The 18,947-nt window shown below is 47.2% G+C and overlaps 9 protein-coding genes across 9 annotated transcripts in view; 3 read left to right on the top strand and 6 right to left on the bottom strand.

Annotated features, from left to right (window-relative positions):
- Positions 1 to 920, bottom strand: part of MCYG_04823 (GTPase-activating protein gyp3) — a gene marked incomplete at both ends in the record, with an annotated part of 2,364 nt that extends 1,444 nt beyond the window's left edge. The window contains one exon of the mRNA XM_002847040.1: positions 48 to 920. Coding sequence (XP_002847086.1) covers positions 48 to 920 — 873 coding nt within the window. The remainder of the gene's footprint in view (positions 1 to 47) is intronic.
- Positions 921 to 1,324: 404 nt separating this feature from the next.
- On the top strand, positions 1,325 to 2,116 carry MCYG_04822 (uncharacterized protein; the record flags this gene model as incomplete). Its single annotated transcript, XM_002847039.1, has 3 exons — positions 1,325 to 1,355; positions 1,417 to 1,668; positions 1,809 to 2,116. The coding sequence occupies 3 exons, from the start codon at positions 1,325 to 1,327 to the stop codon at positions 2,114 to 2,116; spliced, it is 591 nt and encodes a 196-aa protein (XP_002847085.1).
- A 1,089-nt stretch (positions 2,117 to 3,205) lies between these two features.
- MCYG_04821 (conserved hypothetical protein) lies at positions 3,206 to 4,712 on the top strand (the record flags this gene model as incomplete). The annotated part of the gene is made up of 3 exons (XM_002847038.1): positions 3,206 to 3,262; positions 3,350 to 3,968; positions 4,024 to 4,712. 3 exons carry the CDS (start codon positions 3,206 to 3,208, stop codon positions 4,710 to 4,712), a joined length of 1,365 nt encoding a protein of 454 aa, XP_002847084.1.
- A 477-nt stretch (positions 4,713 to 5,189) lies between these two features.
- On the bottom strand, positions 5,190 to 5,796 carry MCYG_04820 (ubiquitin-conjugating enzyme E2 4; the record flags this gene model as incomplete). Its single annotated transcript, XM_002847037.1, has 3 exons — positions 5,190 to 5,522; positions 5,585 to 5,701; positions 5,770 to 5,796. 3 exons carry the CDS (start codon positions 5,794 to 5,796, stop codon positions 5,190 to 5,192), a joined length of 477 nt encoding a protein of 158 aa, XP_002847083.1.
- A 2,532-nt stretch (positions 5,797 to 8,328) lies between these two features.
- On the bottom strand, positions 8,329 to 8,613 carry MCYG_04819 (uncharacterized protein; the record flags this gene model as incomplete). Its single annotated transcript, XM_002847036.1, has 1 exon — positions 8,329 to 8,613. One exon carries the CDS (start codon positions 8,593 to 8,595, stop codon positions 8,329 to 8,331), a length of 267 nt encoding a protein of 88 aa, XP_002847082.1.
- A 937-nt stretch (positions 8,614 to 9,550) lies between these two features.
- Positions 9,551 to 10,458, top strand: MCYG_04818 (uncharacterized protein; the record flags this gene model as incomplete). Its single annotated transcript, XM_002847035.1, has 5 exons — positions 9,551 to 9,623; positions 9,749 to 9,816; positions 10,012 to 10,039; positions 10,232 to 10,333; positions 10,388 to 10,458. The coding sequence occupies 5 exons, from the start codon at positions 9,551 to 9,553 to the stop codon at positions 10,456 to 10,458; spliced, it is 342 nt and encodes a 113-aa protein (XP_002847081.1).
- A 1,625-nt stretch (positions 10,459 to 12,083) lies between these two features.
- MCYG_04817 (microsomal signal peptidase subunit) lies at positions 12,084 to 12,872 on the bottom strand (the record flags this gene model as incomplete). Its single annotated transcript, XM_002847034.1, has 2 exons — positions 12,084 to 12,327; positions 12,464 to 12,872. The coding sequence occupies 2 exons, from the start codon at positions 12,820 to 12,822 to the stop codon at positions 12,084 to 12,086; spliced, it is 603 nt and encodes a 200-aa protein (XP_002847080.1).
- Positions 12,873 to 15,697: 2,825 nt separating this feature from the next.
- Positions 15,698 to 16,777, bottom strand: MCYG_04816 (conserved hypothetical protein; the record flags this gene model as incomplete). Its single annotated transcript, XM_002847033.1, has 4 exons — positions 15,698 to 15,800; positions 15,874 to 16,368; positions 16,427 to 16,582; positions 16,653 to 16,777. 4 exons carry the CDS (start codon positions 16,775 to 16,777, stop codon positions 15,698 to 15,700), a joined length of 879 nt encoding a protein of 292 aa, XP_002847079.1.
- A 935-nt stretch (positions 16,778 to 17,712) lies between these two features.
- Positions 17,713 to 18,928, bottom strand: MCYG_04815 (sterol 24-C-methyltransferase; the record flags this gene model as incomplete). Its single annotated transcript, XM_002847032.1, has 3 exons — positions 17,713 to 18,294; positions 18,363 to 18,684; positions 18,741 to 18,928. 3 exons carry the CDS (start codon positions 18,926 to 18,928, stop codon positions 17,713 to 17,715), a joined length of 1,092 nt encoding a protein of 363 aa, XP_002847078.1.
- Positions 18,929 to 18,947: the final 19 nt, after the last annotated feature.

The raw sequence follows: 18,947 nt of genomic DNA, 5'->3' as shown, positions 1-18,947 counted from the left end.
GCCGTGAGCTGCGGAGAAGAGTGAGCGTCGCTGGGGAAGTCAGGAACTGGAACGTTGACCGGAGTTGACGGCTCTGCTCCTGGGCTGTCTGGCGGCGTGTTGGCATGCATATCACCCCGTAGATCTTTGATGTTTGATTTCCTCTTCCCCGTGGAGGGGGACGGATCGTCTGTAAAGCCGTCGAGGTACATGTCTATCGCATCGTCCACGCTCATCTCACCATGACCGTACATGTCCTGCTCCACGTCTTCCCGGGCCTCGTCCTCTTCCGAGATCTTTGGCGACGGCTCGGTAGTAGAGCTGGTCTTGGTGGCGACACTGCTTCTCTCTGTCCCGCTGGCCGGATCTACACTGGACGTGACGGTGTTGGCAGACTGAAGACTCGTCCGCGAAGGCGGTGGCACGTCAAAGTGCAGTTCCGGCGTGTAGTAACGGTGGTTAGTTCGACTTGGCGACAACCCGTTGGGAGATGACCTAGGCGACGGCCTCTCCATCTGAAACGGGGAGTAACTCCTCTGACGTACATTTGGCATGGACGGGGATGGCTTCAGTCTCTGTTGGGGTGAAAACGGCTGGCCAGGAGTAGCCGGCGAGCCGCTCCGAGAGAGCGCAGGAGGTGCATGATCCGGGCCATCAGGACGTAATATCTGCGTAGGAGACCCCGTAAAGGAAGAAGACGAAACAAAGGAGGTATTGAGATGTCGTGGGAGGAGATGCTGGTCTGGTCTGGCGTTATTATTACGCGGGCGGAAGGACGGGGACGAGCTGCTGCCATAGTACCGCGGCGAGAGAGGAGGACGGCCGCCACCAGCACCACCGGCAGAAGAGCCCGACGGCGACGGCGAGAGCGTCCTAGCCGTGCGGATATCTGCAGAAGGCCTCCTGGAGTCTGCACTGTCGCCTCCACGCTGTGTGATCATGGCCACACCAGAGATAGCGGCTCAATTGGTACATTGGTTCTGGTCTCTCCCTTGGTGCGTACGCTCTTAGCCCAGCGAGAAGAGAAAAACGAGAGAGCCGAAGAAAGGAACGTCTGTCGATAGGTGCACGGAAACGAGTGTCGAGGCCGCCATCTATGGCTTGACCAGCATCTCGAGGAGTGAGATCGAAAGAGTGAAGAGGTTCGATGTCTCTCTCGACGTCCCTTTTTTTTTATATATGGAATGGAAGCCAGCCCACAAGCAAGAAACAACAAACACCCACCACAGCCAAAACGACAGAAGCAGAAAAAAGAACAACCCTAGAACAGTGTGATTGTTAAGAAAAAGGACGGCAGTCAAAAACGATTGTTGAAAGAGGAAGAAGAGAAAGAAGAAAAAGAAAAATGTCACCAAGTCACGATTTGTGGCGATGTGGTGAGCCTTGCCCAAGACAAGAAGCGCCTCGTATCTGACATCTTTCAAGTATCACCATCAGGGCTGGCTGACACGAGAGATATGACATATTTATATAATACGGAAAAAGAGAGGAAGCAGAAGTTGGTCTACGAAGAAGTTGCAGCGTCTAGATGGGCACGGGAAGATGGAAGAGAAAGGGAAGAAGCATTCCGGTTCTTTGATATTAAAATCCAACTTCTCACCCCCCCCCGCTATATAGCCATTGATGAGACGCTTATGATTATGCAGGAGGTTCATCTAATAATGCTTGTCCTCCTCTGGCAAGAGAGCGGTTCGATTGCTGTGTTCGACCCGGGTCGGGCCTCAGAACAAGGGAGGGAGACGGATGTCGACAATAGCATGGCAGCATGCATAAAAGACAACGCTACACAGGGAGGATGTTACAGGCTAACAGGATGGAATGACAAGCAGGTTACGCCCTGTCGTACATGGCGCTGCGTGGTACACGCTTCGACCCTGATGGGAGCAGTTCGTCTGATATCATTGCTTTCAAGTTCATGGCAGGGCGACAAAAAGATCACATAAAGCCCACAGTCAAGACAAGTCATTTATATAGACTATTCATCAAGGAGTCTTGGGAGGCAGGGTCCCTGGCCTCTTCAGATCATGCACATTGGCGGACATGGGGTTCTGCATACCAACACACGACCTCGACAAAGGGGAGAAATACATATTATATCTCGACTCTGCAAAAGCGAAGGGGAGATGCAGTAGTTTAAATAATTACAGGCAGTGCTACAGGCGCCACGACACTCGAATTCGCCGAAGAAAAGCCCTTGCGGACCGTCTCCTGCTCAGTCATCCTATCAGACATGTCGAAGCTTGCCCCTAGTTTGGACCCTTGTTCCACTCCGAACCCAATATCAACCTTTCTCCCTCGCTCGCCACGGTCTCGTTTGTTCAGCCCTTCCCATCCATCCATCCAGCCGATCAAAAAAAGGATGGCTCTGGGTTTCTGCCCTTCCTCTGACTCTGGGTTCGACCGATGTCGAAGAAAGTTGAAGCTGCCATGGCCAAGTCCAACGCTGGGAAGAACCGGAGATGCACATCGCGGATTACGTACTTAAAAGACGGCTCGACGGGCTGATCTGAGGGTGCAACGGGGGAAAAGATTTTCATCCATCCCAGTTCCATAACTGCGTATCTGCGTATAGCACTATGAGCTGATGTTCGTAATGCCGCAGGACACATTATCTCCTCTGGACAAGGGGTTTCACCATTCACGCACTTCTGCGCTTGTGGAAGGCGAATTTTTCTTTTGGGTTCCCTTTTCCCCCTTTTCCTTTTGCTCTCTTCCTCGGGTCCGCTTGTATGCTCCACCACGAGAGGTTGAGATGGGCTGTTTCACTAGGCTCACAAATACTGGTACATGGTACCTGCGTGCCGCCGGTGTGAATGGCCTGGATCGGAGTACCTGTTACCTGGCGCAGTTCGAAGGTGACTTGGAGACATGTCCTCATTGCTCACATGCTGGGAAAGGTCATCGTCACAGATAGTTTGACATTCGATAGGGCGATCGGGAACATCCTTTGGGCCCCGGTTTAGCAGCCTTTTGGCCCCGAGTGTCTCTTCTCCTCCTCTCTTGGATCAACTCTGTTGCTCGAGATACTTTTCTCTTGACCTATTTCTTTTTCAGACTTTACCCTCGCGGCCTGCAATCACTCCTTCTTGCAGCTTCACTTCTTCCCTCCCCGTTATTTTTTATGTTCCCTTGTGGAAGCCCAGGGGGGATAACATTTCCCCTATCTCTGTATTACTTCTTTCTCTAGACCTTTTTCTTTTTCCGACATAATAGACTTGTCCTAGCAATGGCCTCCAAGGCAGGACCTTTGGCGAAACCATTCATCGAGACACGATGGGCTGATGTACGTCTTCAAATAACCCCCCCGATGCCGATATCAGATCGGGATATGCGACTCCACCACAACTGCTGACTCCATACAATCGAACAGGGCCTTCGGGGTATCGCAGCCCTCTTCGTTGTTGCAAGTCATATCACACTATGCTTTGCCCGAAGTGTTATCCCACCTTCTATATCTACCGATGGCCCAAGGAGACTATTCCAGAACCCCTTTCTTCGTCTTATCGGCCAAGGCAATGCAGCCGTCTCCGTCTTTCTCGTCCTCCTTGGCTTCGTCAACTCCCTCAAAACTATCCAGCTGATACGCTCCGGCTGCGTACAGGATGCAGTCTCGACTCTCTCGATCGGTGCCTTTAGAAGGACGGGCCGTCTTATGCTCCCTGCCTCTGCGGCAACGCTGATATCGTTTATGCTCTGTGAGCTTGGCCTGTACGGTCTGGCAAGGAGGTCTGATGCATACTGGATAATGACCACGGCTGCCGCGCCTAGCACATCTATATTCCAAGGAATCAAGAGCGTCAGCTGGGAATTGATTGCGGTTTGGATCGTGGGGGAGAATAAATATGATCAGCCGCAGTGGGCGCTGGCGCATCTCTTCAAGGGCTCGTTCTTCATCTACATGGTTCTCCTTGCAACGGCCAATGCCACACCAGCATTCAGACTCACTGCTCTCGGAATCCTCTACGCCTGGGGCTGGATTGCGGGTGACAGTACGTTCCTCCATATATAATACTCTTAGATGTATACTGACCGAAAACTATATAGCTATCGTTCGACCTAACGTCTTCGCCGGCATGATACTGGCCGAACTAACGTACCTCCCACCTCCCAAGAAATCGAAAATAACAACCATACTACCTTACTTCATCGTCACTCTCGGCCTCTACCTGTGCTCCTATCCAGACCGGTTTGCCGATCAGGCTCGCTGGTCTCGCGAACTAGAACAGCTGGGCCGCATCATCTTCCCCAAGAACGCAGCCATGGGCCGTGCCTGGCCTAACCTAGGTGCTCAGCTCCTCTGCTTCGGCGTAATGTACTCTCCTCAGATGCGCCATGTTCTCTCGCATAAATGGCTACACTGGATTGGAGGCCTAAGTTTCTCCATCTACCTACTCCACGGAATGCTGATGCGCACTGTTCTCGCATGGCTTGTTTTCGGCCCCAACGCCCTCCTTGGCGTCACCAAGCCAGGCAAGCTCGCTAACGGGACTGACGGCCAGGTCGTTCCCCAGCCGGGAGACTTAATCGTCGCATGTACGATACCAGTCTTCCTCGCAATCATGCTGTTCGTAGGAAGCCTATGGAACCGCTTCGTTGAGCCATACTTCGGCTATGCAACGAGCGGTCTCGAGTCCTTCGCCAAGTCGTTTGGGAAGAATCAGTGGCCGTTTAACTCCATGAACTTGATGCAAAATGGAGAGAAGTCGATTTTGCCCACGGTGCGCAAGGACTAACGATGTCGTCACTTCTACTACATAATATTTACCGTACGTGGTACAGAACAATTTTCATTGCTTTTTCTTTGCCTGTATTTTTTATACGAACAACCTGGGTTTTACCCTGCACCACTCGCTGATTTTTCCTTTTCGCGTCCCGACGGTTCATTGATTGGAGTTGATACTACTATGTAGCGTTACTTGCTTGTATTACAAGATGCATTTTGGATTTTTCTACCAGTTGAGGCAAAGATTATATATCCGGCTAGAGATGTCATCATTTTGTATGTAGAATGCCTTGTTACTTCAAGGGGATGAATTACACTCATGTTCTAAGACCAGACGAAGCAAGTTGATATACTTATGTAGCCCTGAAACAATCCCACCACCATACCTAAGAATGGATCTATCAATATCCGTCATGGTCATCATATTCTAAAAAAAAAAAAAAACACGAACCTTCATACGCCCACCCATTCTCATCTCTCATCACGTTTATTTCCCTTCTCCGTTCCCTGTAGCCCACTTCCTCGTCCAGTCCCTCGCAATCTTCTCGTACTGTTTCCGATCGTTACTGTATTGTTCTGCAATCCTCCCTTCTACCGCATCATCCGGCATCGGCTCTGCAAGCAACTGTCTGGCAAACTCCAGCACAGCATATAACTTCGACGACGGCTTCCACTCGTCAGACTTCAGCATGCCGAGACACATGGTTCCTTTATCATCATTAGAAACGTTTGGATGGTAGATTTTTGTAGCGAAGGATACTGTCGGTGGCTTGAAGGGGTAGTCTGTCGGTAGAGTGAGATTTATTTGGAATGTCCCGTCCTGTAAGAGGGTTAGTTGGGTTGATTATCAAGTTTATAGGTATCGGTGACTGATATACATACTTCGTACGGTGAGCCCTCGGGGCCTTGCATCTGAACGGTCCATTTGTATAGGTTCGAATCATCTGCCAGGGCGACTGCGACGCCGTCTGGAGGCGAGTCTAGGAGCTCGTTCAATTCCTATTACATCCCCCATGGCGTATCATTAGTATGTATAATGTTGGTGTTCGTATAACTCTATGACGTACCTTTGAAATGCGCTTCTGACTCGCCATGATAACCAGTTGTGAGTCGTAGAACAGGCGTGCTTGCTTCAGAATCACCTAGAGGTGCAATAAAGAGGCAAATATCGAGTCTCTGCAGGGAGTCACTTCCTTTATATATGTCGGCGCTTGATGTTGGATGCTAGGCAACAGTATGCAAGGGCTCGCGGGGTAACTAGGCGAGACAAGGATGTAAAAAACGGTCTGACTCAGAGCAACTGCACGGCCAGCTTTAACGAACGTATATGATGGTATAAATCCTGGGGCTTTTATCCGGCTTTGCTTGTTGATCTCTGGGGCCGGAAGTGAATTTATCGTAGTCTGAACCTCCAGGTTAGTCAGCCTGGGGTCCCAAGCAAGTCCCCGCCCCTAAAAAGTCTTGATCTTGGCCAGCAAGATGCCAGTCATGCATGCACAAGAGAGTTTACTAGCAATGTCGTCTGCAAAGACGGGGCTGGATGAGAAGCATATGATATTCTACATTCATTCTTAACTGTCTACACGATACAACTTATGTTGTTTAATGCCAACATCAATAGTCACCGAACGGAACAATAGCTCTCCGCTCTCAGTTAAGGCTCTATAGATTAGCCTTACTAACTGTACTAGCCGAGATCGAGATAATATTCATGCCATCTTCTTACCCAGGAAATATAGGAGATCCTAACTATCCTAGCCTGGGGCTTATTGTAATCGGTGACACAAGCACCAGATGGTCAGCTTACCTAGTAGATCATACATTACTAGCCTTCCCTTAGCCCCAGAACAACTATACTTGAAAGATTATGTATGACTGTCAACCACTGAATACGAATATGTATAAAGGTTGTTCATATGACATTTACCTTAGAGCTGACCTCGTATTTGCCTGTGTGTATGTCCTAGGATTTTTATTCTCAAGTGCCCTTGAACCTGCTATCAAAAACAGGCAATGAACACCGTGTTAAAGTAAAGCGTGCTGTCTATCGAGTCCAAGGTGCCTCAACCATTAAAACCTGACCATAGTGGCACAGCTTCCCGGGGGGGAAGTAAAGCGGAAGATATTTACAGTTTCGTAGTACCTACGATCACAAAAGAAGTCATGAACGCACTACCTATCTTCTTCAAGAACATCATACCCCTGCCTTCACTTCCTGCGCTATGCCTAGATATGTAAATGTACGAACTTAGCTATAATTTCCTTCTTTGACACTATTAGGGCTGGTATACAACCAAGTGTGTTAACGCTAGTTAGTAGTTGATTTAGTAGCCACGGCAGAGCACTGATTGAGGAACGCGAGCAGCAATTTCCGCAGCGCAGATAAGCGTATGTCTAGCACTAATACTAGTCTTGGAGATAGGTTAATGAAAGATTAATAAATACATAAATGAACTGATGCCCATAAAGACTTCCTGGGATAATTTGCGCGACCCAGCTTGGGTATTGGGCAAAGGGACGTATGTAAAGGATCTTTGTCCTCTGTCCACCGGCATAGCTCACTAAATATTCAATCAATCAAACATAAATTTACTAAACGGCTTGGGATCTAATAATATTGACAATGATGGGTAAAGGCGCCAAGGAGTTGACACAACGCCATTTTGAGTTTATAGCGGGTCGGGCCGTGGCTGCTTATTACAGATGACACAGACCACACTTAAATACTCTCTTTTGGAAGTGTAGACATATCAAGTGATATAAATAGGCCCTCCCCCGCAATATGAGAGCTGTATAACTGTATTTACCACATGGCTGTGACAGTAATGGTAGTTCCCGGTGATACAGTTGCAAAGTATTACGTTGAGTCTGGATCTGAGCGTATACTATAGAGCATGCAACTTGGCTTATCGAGACGATCTTTCCTTTGGGACAGAAACGTTTGGTTGTAGGGAAAGGGTATCTATAAGCATTAAGCGTAGCGAGCTCGGAATAGGGGGAGATAAAAGTTGCTTTGCAAAATTTGACAGTGCTTTTGAGTTGGTCCGATCTAGACACATATTAAGTGTTTTAAGAAAAAGGCCATTCCAGACAGAGACGCTAGCGTCTATTTGCAGAAGTGAAAAGGTTCAAACAGAATGGGAATACATGGGAAGAACTCACTTATAACAGTTTTTTTTTAGAAAAAAGAAAAGGTATATAGTCCAATTTTTATTCTCTACGGGCCCTATTTACCACTTGGTCAAAAGAGAGTTCTCCCCTTTTCACATAGAATTACATCCTTCCCTGTCTCATTTACCTATATTATCCTAATTTTAAGTCAAAAGAATGCAAAATGAGGAATAATCAGGGTGTTTGATTGAGTTGCTATTAGTTACTATATAAAGAGGAAAATCGCCCTTCACAAGCCCAGCCAGCTCTAGAACAAATTATCCATGAATTAAGAGATTAATAAATCTCACTTCTTCCATTCCATTAGATAGTTGTCGTTTGCATCATAAAAGAATAATTCCTTTAAACTCCAGTTTTTTTTCCGTTTTCCGTATCCACATCCATCGCTAATAATCCCAAAGATCCCTTAAAAAGCACTTTTGTGTGTCGTAGTAGACTGTTGTTCGAGTAAGAATCTATCGGAGAGCGAAGTAGGTGGCCTCAGCGTGGGCTGCCTTGTGGTCCTTGAAGCTAGAAAGCTTTGGGCTGCTGATGCGGCTCTTGGAGTTGGAGCGGGACATGGCTGGGGTTGGTGGTGTAGTGCGCTTTCCGTTGTCCATGGAAGTGCGAGGAGTGTGGAAGCGGGAAGAGGCTGCAGAGAAAGTAGCCATGGAATCGCGCTTCATGTGAGGAAGCTCGAAGCAGGCGTATTGGATGGTGAAGTCGGTAGCGTTGGCAGCCATTGTTTTGGTTTTGTTTTGGTTGGTGTTGTAGGTGGAAAGTAAATATTGCTGTGAGGTGGTTGTTTGGTTGTGTTTGAGAGTATTGACTCTAGTGATTGATGGTTGATTGATGGCTTAATCGATGCTTTGGTTTTGATGCTTTGGCTTTGATGCTTGCTGTTGATGTTGTGATGATGATGATGAACAACTGGAGGGAATTGAGCTCCTTCTTATAGACCTCTATTCACCCGCTTCCTCTGTACCTTCGGGAAGTTTCTAATTACCCGTAGGCCCACGACGATGCCGTGGGCATGGCCACAGCTCCCCTGGTCCTCAGCATCATAGTTCTGTTTCTCTCTCCTTCTTTGTAAATTCTTCCCTGTATAAAACTTTAAGAAGTGGGTCCGATCTACTGTGGGCCTGTGCCTGCCTTAGTCATTTTGTCTGACTAATCTGCTTCTTCTGACGTCACTTGTAGCCCGTGTCCTTTCTTTTCTTTAACGACATCCTCGACTTCATCTTCATTTATTTGCTTGTTGATTGCTAAGATACTACTCGAAGCTACGAGAGTTTACTTTGCCTGAGTCATCTGTCTCGTATATTGAAATATATTAGAATGTTGGCCAGTCAGACCATCGCATCAGGCCATGTAAAAATAGCTCCGGAAAACAGAGACTTTCCCACGGCCCCTCCAACGAAAATTTTTCCAATTTTTATGCGCCTGCGATTCTTGTTGAAGGCATCTAGACGCGCCAGCGGGTCGTTTCGCATAACCAATGGCATGCAAGAACAGGCATCGGCCCGTCGCGATAAAAAAAGTTTTCATTTTTGCAGCTTGACCTGCAGTTACACCTGCCACTCGAATTTTCCCTGTCGTCAGCTGGCGCTGGGCGTCTAGGCTGGTGAACCAGCGTCATAACCAGCGCCTGCGCACGGATGGCTTGACTCACCGGAGCTTCCCGTATGCCCAACTAACATGCATGTATATGCAGTTGAGCTGATCAAGCTCGTCCTCGGAGTACGGCAAGCCATGCACGCTGAATACTTCGGTATTTCATAGATGTTGGATGTTACGTATATCCGGGTTGTCAGCTGGAAAGCGCATTGTGAGACCAGGTTACACATTTCTCGGGATAGTTTCAAGGATGCACCGTGGTTGACGCTGAGAATTAAGAGGATGGGTTGATATATCCATTCATCTATCCACGATTCCACGATACATGCTCATATGTGCCATCCAAGGTAGGTGAAAAAGTTAACGCGCAAACTCAAATATTCAGAGCAGGTGGCCAGACTTGACCCAGTAGCCCGTGTCACATCAGGGAAGAGACATGGATCGGTGTTCTGTTACCTGGTGCAATATCCACTCATGCCCGTCCGTGCTTGCATGTATTTTTCTCACCATCCAGTTCGCGGGTCACAATTTGACATTCACAGGGCGAAAAGTCTGGCCTGGCCGAGAGCCGTGAACCCTGTTGACAATTGGTACCCAACCAAGCCACGATCTTTCCCTCATTTCTCGTTCCCTTGAGGAATGCAGGAACCAGGGCGTGCCGTCTTAGCCACTTTTCCAGCGTCAGGAAGTTCTAGTTTTGAGCTCATGGGTTATGATCGTCGCCACTCGTTATTACTAACAATAATCGGCCACATTTTATAGTAAAACAAGAGATCCACTCCAGCGGTAATGGTGAGAAAATTTTGCCTGGTGCTGTGTTTACAAAGAATGCCCCTCCATACACCCTCCGTATAGACAGCAGAGGTATGTATATGACGCTCTGTTTGTGCTGATCCAAGACAATCATATACATTGTAGAGCAGGATGATCATATAGTGATCACTGATCTACCCGTCGGCTGCTCGGCGACTCGGCGAACCCTCCAGTGACTGAACGACTCGCCCGTTCACGGCACATGCATTTGTCTCATCTCGATTTATTTGCATTTTCAAATTGCGATTGAGGCTGAGCTGATGTGGATTTTCAGCATGAACATGGATATTCACCTAGCCAACGACTGTAATATCCGGCCTGAACGACGGAAGTCGGCTGGGTGCTGATGCATGGGCTCTTCATCACGATCGCACTCTGTTGGCTAATGGGCCAGAGGCCCCCTGATGGGCGCGTGGTGAGAATGGGCGGTGACGAGTTTATCCGGCTCAGTTATCCGTTTCGGGTATCATGTATTGGTGTGTGGATGTGTATGGTTCTCGTTTCGAGTTCTATGTATTTCACTTTGATTGACCGCCCGTCAGTCATACCACATCACATCCCTTGGAGGTGCGCATAACGCCCTTTCATTTGACAGTTTTGGATGGACCTAGACTTGGCCGATTTCGATACCTCGAGGCCTGGAGCTTGCGTGTTGCGAATGTGTCTGCCTTGCCTTGCAACCAAATTAATGACTACTCCAAGAATATGTCACTCCCTTGGGCGAGTCTACGAAGTAATTACGGACTGGCAGAACCTGGTTATTTTGCCCGCCGTTCGGCGATCTGAAAGTTTCTAGACATCAGCTGGGTTGGTAGTTTACTTTCTAGGTCAATTGTTAATATCTACAGTGCAATTGTTGAGTCTCATGTATGAGCTATTTGTGTCCAACTAAACAAACTGTACAGAATACATGGAACCAAGCACGTCACATAGCTTGCTTCGTACTCCGTATCAGCATTTCCAAATAATTATGTGGAATATCATTAGGACAAAGGCATTATTCCTGCATACCGAGCTTAAAACATGCAGCATAATGTGATTTTCCGACGGGCAGAGTATCAACAAGTAAATGCCTAACACATCGAGCTGTCGGGTTCAAAACGCCCTCCTGGAACTTCCTTTCTAAACACTAATGGCTTCAGCACACAAAATCCGCTCATATGCGGAAACTTGGCTAAGGTATACTATGTATACTATAATGGGTATATGCAGGAGGTACTTGATACCGCCGGCCGAAGTGTAATCCATTATGCTTTAGCCGGAACCCATCCAGAAGGGGTCAATCTTGGATAATTGACATATATATTAAGAGCAATATATTATATAACGGTATTCGGACCGATTATGGAGATATAAAATGGCCTCATTCTGAAGTATGCTATGTACTAGGCCGCTCCTTCGGCCATCTGGTTGAAACAACGACCGGGTATGGAGACTGCATGGACATGAATATGGCCAGCCCGTTCAACAACCATACGGTCGAATCATCCATGAGAATTGGGTATTGTGAATTCGTCTGACTTGCCACTGCTGAACAGGGAGGTATATGCAACTGTCCAATAACGTGGGAAACACAGTGTCCTGATTGGGGTCCAAATATAGAACTTATGAAGGGAACCAAGTAAAGATGATGAACAAACTAGCAGCGCCATGCCATGATATGATGCACATGCTACCCTTAGGGTAAAACACTCGCTGCATCCCAACAATCAAGAGAAGCAGGGATGCAAAAAAAACACACAAAGAAGTCCAAATATTGTCTTTTTTTTTCATTAAGTATGGTTTTGGTTGTTGTCCGTTTCTATTCCCGCTGTAACATCACCATCACACCCATGATTCCTAGCAAGACCGTCTTCATCCATGGGTTCTCCGCCAGCATGATCGTCACGTATCCAACGGCTGGGATGTATCCTCGCACGCTGCCAACAATATCCAGCTTGCGATCAAGGTAATCTTGGCCTTGTGCGTAGAGTTCGGTGTCATCTGCGATGTTGTTGTCGCCTTTTGTGAGAATCTGGTGTGAGAGAGGAGAAGATAGGCCGGGTCTATATGCAAGAGTCAGTAGATGAGTCACTATAGTACCGCTCAACCTCATATCAGGCTCCTCCGTATGCTTTACACAGCATATACTAGCTATCTTCCTCTCGTCTATCGTAAAACAGGTATGTGTAGGGTACTCACCCGCTAGGCTTATCCGCCTCCCTCTCGAGCCTCCTCTGACTCTTATTCCCTCCGTCTCCGGCCCCAAACGCCTTGATAACTCGGTGAACGATTGGAATATCCTTCCCCTGCACGTTATACACCACTATTTCCCCAACTTCTGCGCGCGGACTATTATTCCATAGAAATAGCAGGTCACCGCGCTGAAAGGCCGGTTCCATACTTCCCGACAGCACCACGACAATGGGCGAGGGCGAGTTGGTATATACTGACAGGGCCTTCCATCCCATAAAAGCCGTAGAGAGGACGAGGGCGAAATTGAGGATTTGTGCTAAGGTCTGGCGTGGGTTGGAGAGGTAGGGAGCGAGTTCAGCGAACATGATGGCAGATATAGGACGCCTTTTCTCCCCCTTTATATATAGAATATTGAAAATACACTATAGAAACTGGTCGATTCGAGCTAATAGATACAGCTCATCATCGTTTGTGGGTGTCTTGGGCTGTTTTGATATGGTTGATGCCAGTGTGTTGCGGCATACCTGTCCAGTAGGAAGTTAGAGCTCTTGGCTTGGCACTTTTTTTTGTATTTAAAGGCACTTTTAACGCCACATTTGCAACAACCTTCGCTCAACCATCATCATCAACTCCACAAATATGTTGAATACATAGTTATCTTTGCCACCAGCATCCAGGTATTTCTTCATGGGCATGACTACCGTCGAGACTAGTCGGTCTTTCTGGTTCAGGTGAACGACAAAATACAACAGCAGAGAGAAAGACAGATGCGTTCAGCGGCTACATACATACATAATACCTAAGAGACATCAAAGACCTGTTTATCGAGTATACGAGTGACTATCTTCATGGATTTCTCCAAATGCCGACGAACGTTCGAGGTATCAAGCGATGCTGGTGGCGAGAGAGAGCTTAGAGGGGTACAAGGAGTATAAGTACTAAGGAAGAGGAAACGCCCAGAAGCTTCAGGAAGGTATCCAAACTATCCTAGTGTCGATAGTGAGGCATATAAGGACGTTTAAGGATGTAGTATCCTCCTTGCCTGTTCGGTCGATCGGAAGCAACACTTCAGCGGACTGTCACAGCATTAACAACGTCTCTCTCGTATGCTGCGGCTGAAATAGTCTGGTGGCGGCGGCTGATCAACCAAATACAGTTCGATATTGATCAAACGTACGAAATCTATGGTGATAACACTCAAACGGCACGACTCATGGAAAAGACCATCTTAACTAAGTTCTGATATTTGCTTGTCCATCGGCCAGAAGGTTGGTATGGAAGGCGGGAATATAGAGAGCTTGTCCTGGTATACATATACGGTTAGTATCATCCCAACGGCTAAAAAGCTGTTACTATAGCGTATATACTGATTGTTTAAAGCGATAAACCGGATGAAAAACATAAGGCAAAATTTATTGCCTCTTTAATTAACGGCATATTGTCGAGCGATTATCGTCTTTTCCATATATGCTCGACAGCTTGGTCTATATTCTCGACGTTGTCATGGACTGCACAGTATTATACACGTTTCTCAGCCTTCTAAGCGATAACGAGACCACAGCTAAAGAGGGTGGATGTGTAATCTGCCATCCGCAATAGTTGTCGAAGTCAAGCTTCCTCTCCAATATTATGGCAATCGTGCCATATATCAAGCCACCGCCCAAATGACAGCGTGGATATACGAAGAACCGGATAAGTCGGAAGCCATATAGATGTTATTGGAGTATTCACCGTTGCGGGTGTTACGGCGGATTTCATGGGCCGTGGCTTTGCTGCAACGTATCTCCTACATTAGCAAATGGTGTTCCGGTGTAGTCCTGGTTCGGCATCTTTGGTAACAAACCCAGGCCATAAAAGATCCTCGATAAAGCAACTGATATTAATAAAATAGATGCTACCCATATGGAGAAACCTGGCACGCCAGCCGGGCCAACCATTGATCCGATTCCCAGAGCGGCGATACATTTATCCACTCATGAATTGGTCCCTATATTAACATCATCATATCAACAACCACGAACATACACACGTTCTGCACATTACGTTGAGCATTGAGCAGCGGCCGCGCGAGCTCTAATATATCATGTCCGTGTGGCCAATGACAGCACGTTACCGAACTGTTCTACGCCATTCCGTTGACATGATTGACATGATTGATGTTACTGTTGATACCCGCTTCACTACCCTTCTTAACGAGCCGTGGTATGGAGACACCATTTACGTATCAACACCTTTTCAGAAAAATTAAAAAACTTGAACCCAAACATGGAGGAAAATGTCACGGCCGTGACGTGCGGCATTCCACTCGGTGTTCTAAAACATCAAGATGCCGTCGGCATCGGAATTTGATGCCAGACGGATGGAAGATGGCTACTGTGATCCTTTAAAAGGGGATTTCTGTAATCAATGAGGCTGGGAGTGGGGGAAAGGGGAATGAAACTTGTGGCGGCTATTTCGTCTGATTTCAAACACCTTTTCCTGTATAGAATATTCACGGTGAACATCTCCTTGTTTTACCTTGGGGCCTCTGGCTCATGATAACAATTCAACAGTATGCTATCTTCAACCTTCACCAGCGACAAAAAAAAGAACCGGTCCCGTAAATCACAATAGTTACTTTCTACAACTACTAATACTAGTATAATAGAGGAAGAACAAGTTGAGATGGCCGAATATCTTAATTTCTAGCTATAGAAGTTGAAATCACGACAGAGCAATAATCACAGTAAATGAGTAAATACATAACACACTGGGGGAAAAGACCAAAAAACAATTGGGAAATTTCACTGCGATAGTTATCACAGGTTTGTCGCTCATATGTATTAGTTTGGATGCGGTGCGCTGCAATTTAGGTAAAGAAATATAAAAGAAAATAGATAAACAGCGAGAGAAAGCAGGCAGTACCCCCTTTTGTCGATGGTAGACAGTCTGTTCGAGCAAGGGGAAAGGCCGATCCTCTCTTCCTAAGCCAAATAAAATGCTTGCGGCCAATCTCGAGAGAAGCGAAGTATTGTTTGGAGTTATTTTCACTGTTTTAAATAGATCAGTCAATCCAAGGAGAAGAGAATCAGATTAATAAAAAACCAAGTAAAAATTTGCTCGGCACGGTACTTCATCCTCCTTTGTTATCATGTTGCACAATTTTGGTTTAGGGAGTATTTGATTCAATTTATTTTCTTCCATTCTTAGCCGACCGAGCAGGTCGATACGATAGATTCGAGGTTTTATATGCAACCTTTGTCACTTCAGATGAATTTTGGAGATCGGTTGTTGCTGTTTGTTTGTAAGTGAATGAGTTATGGGAGTTTTAGTAAGATAGAACACCATATAAGAAGAAGTAACCCTGAATAATAATTACGAGATAAAAAAGAAAGAGACGGATTAGCCTTAACAGTCAGGAAATTTGGGGGGCATACCTGATCTCGACGACATCATCAATGTGGTTGCACATTGCCACGAACAGATCGAAAAACATTTTACCGCCGCTCTCCATCTCCATCTGCATGGTTCCACTCCTCTTGAAAGTCTTGCGACTTCGGATTATCAGTGCTAGAAAATGAGCTCGGAGCCGCGATTCTGAGTCTGGTGTGTGATCGTACGTATACCGTGCCGATCGAAGGATTACATCGACTGGGATTCCAGCTTGAAGGCCCTGCTTACGAAGAGCGAGGCGCTTCAGCTCATCCAAGCCATACTTCTCAGCGGCGCAGTAGATGACAGTGTCTCGAAGAAGATAGTCATTAACACCAGGGTGGAAGATTGTTGCTTCGCAGGACCCGCGGCCACCGGTTTTAGAAAAGTCCTCCGCATCCTCGAGCAGCCAGGAGTTGCGACGCTTGTTGTGCATCAAGCGTGGGTAATAGTCCCCCTTGTATAGGAATTCGAGGACGCAGGATAAGATCTCGGGTTCTCTAACGAAAAATATTAGACACATGCGTAGCTTAACGGCAGATAACACAAATATCTCACTCATCAGGAAGGGCAATCTGTTTCATGCCATCATCGGAAGGTTGCTCTCTTATGGCAGATAAAAAGAAAGGTGAAACAGAAAGGATATCTTCATGGGCGGCAAAAAGACGATTATCACCACCCACCACCAGAGTGATTATAGGGCTCGTGAGGGTACTGTCCATATCTCAGCGTTAGATGAATGAGCCTGGAATACGCTCACGGAGGAGGTGGATAATATACTAACCTCCCAACTGGTGGACTATCTAGGCTTTCCTGCAATTTGGCTCTCAAGTTCTCACGGTATGTCTTCTTTGCCGGCTTGACGGACTTGCCTGCCCGGTCTTTTGAGGAGAACGAACGTTTGAACATGGCTGTCAGTGGGAATTCCAACGAGTTATTCCCCACAAGTCACAAGGTCAACCAAGAGAAGAGAGCACCAAAAAACGAGTGGCCGAAGAACCTCGGACATGTATATATATATAATGAGCGTAGGAGGTCAACTTAACGGGCGAAAGGGAGGAGGTTAGACGCTGTGCAGTATCACGCACGTCGCATGGGAGCCTTGGAAAGCTGTTTTCAAGAACAACCTTCCTCTGCCGTTATCCCAAAAAACCCCTGTAAAGGAGATTATGAGGACGTCAGCAAAGAACGGGAATCCTTGAATAGGCCTTACGCACGAGATGACACCCAGGTGTTGTCTCGATACGGGAACTTGACCGGTCCTGCGAAGCGTGGTGAAGGAAGAAGTTGAAGCTGAAGTTGAAGTTGATATTCGGACCAGTCATGTGACACCCCAGACGAAGGCAGCAAGGCGGTTGATTTCACACACGGCAACGCCTACAATAGCGCATTTTATATTACATCTTGTGATCCCCGCTTACGATGATACGCTGTGAGTCAGATATCTGCATCGCATGTAACTGTTTGGCTTGCTAACTAACTAGATGTTGCTATGCAGAGATGTGCCTGAGACCAACTTTGGTTACTGGTTTGGCAAGGCTTATCCGGTGGAACTGGGTGGGTTTCTACTAGGGAACCAGGAAGCCTGAAGATGTCTTCCAGTTGGACATCGACATATATACGTAGTTGGTTACGCATCTGCTTAGTTGCACCAACAGCTGAGTCGTTTGATATCCCGTTTACCACATGGAACGGCCGGGTTTATACCTGATCGACGTCAGCTACGAACCCCGATACCTTCAGGGGGGTTGATACCGTGTTGCCCGAGGCCAACGTTCTTGTTTCACAAACCAGAAACAAACCTTGGCGGGGATGTTGATGCTTTATATATATCATTTCCTGCCCTAGACCAATGGAGCTGCTGGCTTTTTCGCAATCATTAGATACATCGGCGTGAACAATCCCCCTCTGCCACCGACAACCAAGTTATCTGCGCCCAAAGAGAGCTCCTCGGCCGTCTCGGAGGTACCTGATGGCGCAAACCTGGCAGCCTCGAGGACTCTCAGTAGCATATTGACCATTGTCCGGCCAAATTTGGTCAATCGAAAAGCGCTGAATGCACCCCACAGGCTACGAGCCTGGAATTCCCCTGCGAGGGGCGCGTACCATGGGATTTTATCTCCCTTGTCAGCCAGGTCTTCCTCGAATTCAAGGACGAATCCCGCTGCCTGTATGGCTTCCATCGCATGCTTACGGGGCATCATGGTGGCGATTCCGTTACCTCGCTCAATTCCTAGCTTGATCGCACGGTGAGAAGGGTTAGAGTCATCGTACTCGTCCGTCATCACCCATTCATATATGCCGACTGTTCCACCAGGCTTCAGGACACGGTAGATCTGCTCGTATACGCCTTGGAGAGACGGCGCATGAACCGTTGCCTCAATCGCATATACGGCATCAAAGTAGTCATCCGGGAAGTTCAACTCCTTTGCTCAGTAAACATCAGCATCAGTAAAAAGGATATTACTATGTTATAATCGGACCAAACACTCACCATAAAATCGCTTTTGACAAATGAAACGTCGTCACTTCGGTCCTCCTTCTTCGCATGCGCCGTGGCCCGTTGGATTTGGTACCCGTTGTTATTCACACCAACAACCTTGCAGTCAGTAAATGTAGATATCTCCCGTGCAGGCCCGCCTATACCACAGCCTACGTCGAGGACCTTCATATCACTTTGGATACCCATCCTAAACGCAAGGTAGTGCTCATGACGTGCAATAGCCTGAAGAAACGGCTCATCCGGCCCAAATCGACAGAAGTGGAATGACTGTGCCCATGCTTCCTCGTAGAAATCAGTGGCAAGGTCATAGTAGCTAATATCCTGTTATCATCGTCGTACTTTACAGCGAACGATCATGGTTTTACCCACCTGTTCACTAACGACATGTAGTTCTCTTTTCTCTCTCCATGCTCTTTTTTCTCCCAGAACTCTACGTATTTGTCAGTAACCTCGCGATGCGACCGGTTGCCCTTCTTCAGCATCGCTAGAAAGGCATTTCGTTCTTCCGCCGATTTCCTGTGCATGGGCTCATCGGCGGAAGCGAAGCGGTCAGTCATACTGTCGTGAACGTTTGCG

This window comes from Microsporum canis, genomic scaffold (genome assembly GCF_000151145.1).
Source record: "Microsporum canis CBS 113480 supercont1.4 genomic scaffold, whole genome shotgun sequence".
NCBI lineage: Eukaryota > Fungi > Ascomycota > Eurotiomycetes > Onygenales > Arthrodermataceae > Microsporum > Microsporum canis.
Note: the sequence above shows the minus strand (reverse complement) of the source record. Positions and strands in the feature narration are given on the sequence as shown.